This window comes from Phymastichus coffea, unplaced genomic scaffold (assembly GCF_024137745.1).
Source record: "Phymastichus coffea isolate CEN01 unplaced genomic scaffold, Cenicafe_Pcof_1.1 PCOF00070, whole genome shotgun sequence".
NCBI lineage: Eukaryota > Metazoa > Arthropoda > Insecta > Hymenoptera > Eulophidae > Phymastichus > Phymastichus coffea.
The window spans coordinates 633,180-640,041 of record NW_026706881.1 but is presented as its reverse complement, the minus strand read 5'-3'; the positions used below and the strand labels follow the sequence as shown (position 1 = coordinate 640,041).

General features: G+C 34.6%; 1 protein-coding gene across 1 annotated transcript; it reads right to left on the bottom strand.

Moving 5' to 3' along the window:
- Window positions 1–5,825: 5,825 nt before the first annotated feature.
- Window positions 5,826–6,409, bottom strand: LOC131667733 (uncharacterized). The gene is made up of 3 exons (XM_058941385.1): window positions 6,386–6,409; window positions 6,091–6,282; window positions 5,826–6,008 (listed from the first exon to the last, which is right to left on the bottom strand). Exons 1-3 carry the CDS (start codon window positions 6,407–6,409, stop codon window positions 5,826–5,828), a joined length of 399 nt encoding a protein of 132 aa, XP_058797368.1.
- Window positions 6,410–6,862: the final 453 nt, after the last annotated feature.

Genomic DNA, 6,862 nt, shown 5'->3' with positions numbered 1-6,862 from the left:
ATTAATATATTTCTCAAAAAAAGTGGTCTAACTTTATTGCTTGAAAAAATCAAAATAGTCACATCCACACCAACAAAGTCGAGGATCTTTCAGACTTATCATTAACAATAGATTCAGCAAAAATATCGGTTTCTTCTAGCGCTAAGTTCCTCGGAATGACGTTAGACAAAAACCATTCATGGTCTGCTCATTTAAATTATTTGATTGGGAAAACTTCTATCAGTATAAATATGATCAGATAACTGCGCACCACTTGGTGAGGTGGCCATCCAAGATCGTTACTATTGATTTACAACGCAATTATTTCTGCTACTATTGATTTTGGTCTTTGTTGCATTACCCGCACCTCATTAAATTTTTTCACAGTCCACGTGTAGCTTCTATAGCGAACAGACGTGTATTAAAATTGCTCCTCGCAAGTGTAGTGTTTACGTCTCGCGTGTCCGGGCTTAGCCCAATACATTTTCGCACCAACGCGAAAATACAACATCAAAGAAAACAACCATGAACACCATGACACCCCCAACTCAGAATCAACAACTAAATGTCATACCAACGTTTTCATTCGACTCCTCCACCTCCAGCTACGCATCAATTACGCAAAAAGACCAAACTCCAAAAAGAGATCAAGGTCTTCTTATGGACTGCATCGGCGAACTGACACTTACAGATTACACGTGTGCCATAGGAGATATTGTACAACCAAAAAACATACTATTCGCATCGAGAATATCCAAAAACCGAATCTGTATTTACCTGGCCAATAAGGAACTAGTACACGACATCACAGATAAATTCCAAACTATTAACATAGGCGAACAGGTGATACCAATCAGACCATTAGTAAGTAAATACAAGAGAATCATATTATCTAATGTCTCCCCAAGCATCCCAAATCATGTCATCGAAAATATTCTTGATAAATTAAAAGTTACCAGGGGCTCCCCGGTAATACCACTGAAAGCTACAATTGTTAAAACCGGATATGAATACGTGGGTAGTTGGCGTAAACAAGCTTACATTAAACCCGAAGACATTAAAAAAATACCCGAGCTCTTTAAAATTTATTATGAAGGAGTCAACTACTTCATATACGCCAGCACAGACTCAATCAAATGCTTTTCATGCAATCAAGAAGGCCACCTCGCAAATAACTGTACAGCTCACTCAGCTGACTCAAATGTAAATATTGATGATGCTGAAACTATTATCGATAATAGTCCAACTACCAACGAATCCACTGCTACTAATGCGTCAATTAACTTCACACCAGCAATAAAAAGACAACGCTCTGAAACTAGCTCCAACGAATCTCCAAAAGCAACCATCCAAAACCCATCCGAGCAATATATAAAAGAAACACACAAACATAAACGGAAACCCAGCAACCCAAACTTATCTAAATAAGATACCACTACTGCAACAAAATCTTCCTCCAAAAAAGAAAAAAATATCTACCAAGACTATGACTCACAAGAAAACATTAACGACGAGCTTGATATTAAACTATACAGCATCAAAGACTATCTCAACACTGCTGAAGTTCTTCTCAACTACGACGAATTCAAAAGTCTTCTCGAAAAAACACATAATGTCAAAAAACCCATAGAAATAATAAAACAATACACGGACGACTTAGAAAAATTTTTTAAATTTATTCGAGAGGATGTATAACAACATAGACTTTCTCAACGATGGCACACCAACATACTGCAACGCTTCCTCCGGAAACCCCAGTTCAATCGACCTAACTCTCTGCAGCAGCAACATAACGCTATATCTAAACTGGGAAGTACTAGACTACTTATACGGAAGTGACCATTTCCCCATAATTACAACACTTTTTCCTACCAATAACACAGAGCTAGAAATCAATCATCACAGGTGAAAATTCTATAAAGCCGACTGGGGAAAATATAAAGAAATTACCAATTCCAAAATCAACGAACTTGAATCACTACTCAATGACAACTCTCGAAAGATCAACTCCAATATCAACCAAATAATAGATAAATTTAAAGAAATCATCCTACAAGCAGCAAACGAAAGCATTCCCACTAGCAAAAAAAAAACTCCAAAATACAACACAACGTTGTAGAATAAAGAGTGCGAAACCGCTGTCAAAAACGCAAAACGAGCTTTCAACATTTGGAAAAGGAAAACACTCTAAGCAATCAAATAGAACACAAACGCCTAAAAGCCATAGCCAAAAGAACAATTAAACAAAACAAAACAAAGTCATGGTTAGAATATCTGAAATCGATGAACTATCAACTACCCCTGAACGAATTATGGAAAAAAATCAAATCAATAGAAGGCAAAAGCACACAACAATCTATAATAATTAAAGAAAACAACACAATAATAAATAACTCATACGAAGTGTCAAACATACTAGCCGAACAATTCGCTGACGCAGCAAGCGACTCCAACCTCACACATGAATTTTTACTATATAAAAACGCACAAAATCCCCTAGTAACTCCACAAGAAACCACAAACAACAACACTATCAACAATAAAATCACATATCGAGAACTAAAGTCGATACTAGAACTCAGCAAAAACACAAGTCCGGGGCCTGACTCTATTCCGAACATATTTCTTAAACAACTTCCATACAGACCTCGCAAATGCCTACTACGAATTTACAACTTAATTTGGACAGAAAAACAATTTCCCGACGAATGGAAACGAGCTATCGTTATTCCTGTATTGAAACCTAACAAAAACAAATATGAAAAAAACAGCTACAGACTTATTGCTCTAACATGCTGCATGTGCAAGATTCTAGAGAAAATAGTGAACAAGAGACTAAAATGGTATTTAGAAACGAATAACCTCCTAAACAAAGCCCAAAGTGGATTCAGAGAGAATTGCAGCACATCAGACTGCCTCGTCACACTGGAATCCAAAATTTACGAATCTTTCGCACTAAAACACCACCTATTAACAATTTGCCTCGATATGAATAAAGCTTACGATCTACTATGGCGCCGCAAAATTCTCCAAACCTTAATTGACTTCAAAATTACAGGCCCTATATTTTACTTTATACAAAACTTTCTCACCAACAGAAGCATTCAAGTCCGAATCACACTATCGGAAGCAGTCCCAATAGAGAACGGAATACCGCAAGGCTCAGTTATTAGCGTAACTCTATTTTTCATCACTCTAAACGACATATTCCAACACATAAATGCTCCAATTCAGTGCACTACATTTGCAGACGACATTACCCTATTTTTAGAAGGAAAAAACATTAATACCAGCGTTAAAATCATGCAAAGTGGACTTAACAAGCTAAACGAATTCGCAAACACGTCCGGATTCCAATTCTCACCTACAAAATGCCAAGCAATTTTATTTCAGAAACACGGAAACAACAACCAAGACATTAAATTACATATCGGAAAGGAACTCATACAAGTAGTCAACGAAGTAAAGATATTAGGCCTTATTTTCGATAAAAAGCTATCATGGAATTCTCATTTATCTTATCTAAAAAACCAATGCATCCGGAGAATAAACTTATTGAAAACACTATCAGCAAGAAACTGGGGAGCAAACCAACAAATAATCAAGAACACATATAAAGCTATAATCCAATCTAAACTAGATTACGGCTGCGTTGCTTACGAATCTGCAAATAAAAACTTACTAAATAGACTAAATGTATTACTACATGAAAGTATGAGATTAGCAACAGGAGCCTACAGGACTAGCCCTGTAATCAGCATTCTCAGCGAAAGTAATATTCTCCCATTACACCTCAGACGTAAAAAAACAATCATGAATTATGCAATAAAAATTCTACACTCACCAAAAAACCAAGCATACCCTCTCCTCTTCAAAAAACGTAGTATTTACGACGATAACAAACCCAATCAAAAAAAACCGTTCTATTACCGAGCTTACAAACATCTCGCAAGTTATGGAATATTCTACGATCAATTCCTTCCATATATAATCTCACATTCAAACCAAACTCCTATGTTATGGGAAGATGAACTAACAACAGATCTATCTAATCACACAAGACTAGAACACTGCAACCACTCACAACCCACCTCAACCACATATATACCGAGATCATTCCCTCAAACAACACTATTAGCGCAGCCGCCATTTTACCTAGCCAAGAAAAATTAATAATTAAACTCCCAAAATACTATGGACTTCAAGCAGCTCACGAAACCTTGATCCTGCACACACTAAATAATATCAACCTCACCATAAGGTCAGTAATACATACAACAGCTGCAAAACTTATCAAACAACTCCAAAGCACTCATTCACAAAATACAATCATACAACATATAAATAAGATATTGAAAAACACAAAGAATAAAATAGGAATACATCTAATAAAAGTTAATGAAAACACACATACACAAAAAGCAGAATCCCTGACCAGCCAAGTAACACGCGCCAATGAGGTAAAAATAAACAAAATAAAACAACGCCAACTGGACAAATAGCACCAACAACAGTTCACTAAAAAAATAAAAAAAGACGTTTTTCAAACAAATCCTGCTAACAATTTCAACAGAAGAGAACAAATTATAATAACCAGGCTCCGAATCGGACACACATCAATGACTCACCAACACATACTAAACAAATTGGAACCCCCGATATGTGAAAAATGTTCAACAAGAATTAACACTGAGCACATACTAATACAATGCTCAAAATACAAAAACGAACGCAAAAAGCACAAATTATTGAATGATATAACAAGCCTACTCAACAACCCAGATCAATGCAAAAAAGCTATAAAATATCTACAAGAAACCCAACTAATAAGCAAACTATAATAAAAAAAAAAAAAAAAAAAAAAAATTTTCAATACACCACCGTAAACACCAGTTTGTATCCATCATATCAACAAAAATATCTTACAATATAGATTCAAACAAACACACATGTACCACAATCTTGTACTTAATTAATGTCAACTCTACTGAACAAACTAATTTATGTAACTCTATAACAGAGTATCAATGTACCAATGTCGCTAATACCGATTAAGGGGGATGCGTCTGTAAATAAATAAATAAATAAAAAAAAAAAAAATTTTTTTCAAGAAAATTAACATTATTCAAAGACGTGCTCTTAGGTTTACGTTAGGTATGGGGAATTCAACCCCCAATAGGATTGTTTATGCTGAATCTCGAACTCATCCCGTACATCTGAGACAAAATAAACTTTCCTTCAACTATATTTTCCGCTCGCTATCAATTACCAGCCATCTTTTTATTTCTGCTATATGTCAGTTAGCTGATTGTTTAAACAATAGCCGTTCTAAATATCTACGCATTCTGTCTCTTCTTATTGCATACTTAGAGCTAAAACCATTCCGAAATAAGTTATATTCAAGCCCCATTCCTTCATGTTATGTTTTCTCTCTTGAAGATCAACAAGTCCATGCATCCATTATTTTTGATAAAGGTTCTGTTATTGCTAAGGCTGACAATCTCGACAATGAATTTAATATACAGTTTCATGACCTTCTAAACTCTCACACACCCTTCTACACTGATGGATCGAAAAAAAGTCCTGGGCTTTATGTCGGATTAGCAATCTATAGTCCTGAACCTCTTAATGTTAATTTACAATTTAGAATAGACCCTCATGCTTCTATATTCTCCGCCGAAGCTTTTGGAATCTAGCTGACACTGGAATTCATCATTTTACAAAAAAAAAGCAAAGCCATAATTTTTACTAACTCTCTAAGCTGTCTCATGTCCATCTCGCAAAATGGATGCACGATTGAGTCTTCTCACATCACAGTTTTTAGAATAAAACTTCGACTTTTAGAATTATTTCATTTTGTTTGTAAGTACGTATAAAAACCCGCAGCTTTTCAATAAGTAATTAGTCAAATGAATTGTTGAATACAGAGTTACTCTCAATGCTTCAGCAGTCGATTTAGTTAAAAAAAGGTCTTTAATTTTTTGTTGTTTTTCCCATGCATCTAGCCATTCAATAGATTCTTGAAGAATCTATAGAAAATTAATAATAAATTTTAAAATAGATTGATTATATGTTAAGTGAATAGAATAATATGATTTTTCTAGCCATTACTTGAAAGTCTTTGCTGCCTTCTCTTATGCCTTCATGAGGGTAAGATCTATTCAAAGTATCAAACATGTCGTTTATACGCAGAGAAAAGTTGATAGTTGCTTCGCAGCCTTCAAATTCATTTATATTTGAATTATTTTTTTCCTCTGCTTTTAAATAATACTGTAGTCCATGTGCAACGCTTTTACTAAATATCTGAAAATTTATTTTAAACGATAACCCGTAAATTATACGCAATAGACATACAGTTCTTATTAATAAAAAACAACAAAGCATAATCATAAATAAATGTGCTTACTTGTGTAGCAAGAGAAACGCGCATTTTCATGGATTGAATCGGTATGACGTGCCGTTCTGTTAACTTAGGGCACACTCTTAAATCACTACGAGAGTCATGATAATATAAACATTTGTAGTAATTCCATTTAATTTGACTACCATCAACCTATTAAAAATATAGTTTTTTCATAACGTTCATCAGTAAATATTATTTTAGATGCTGTTTTGATAGATATTATACCTCAAGTATTTTTTTCTCTTCTAATCTATTTCGAATACATTTGATCAAATGTGGAGCATCTGAAAATGCATAAACAAAGCGAGTCTCGTTATAAGGATTTTAAAAACGGAACCGACAGTCATTAAGTTTGCCGGAAATTCCAAGATCTTTCCACATACTTCGATTGGTGCTTGCTCCATCACATACTATTCCATGAACTTTACCTCCAGCTTTTTCTATATTAATAATAGCTAATAATACGAGAGCAGATAAAAC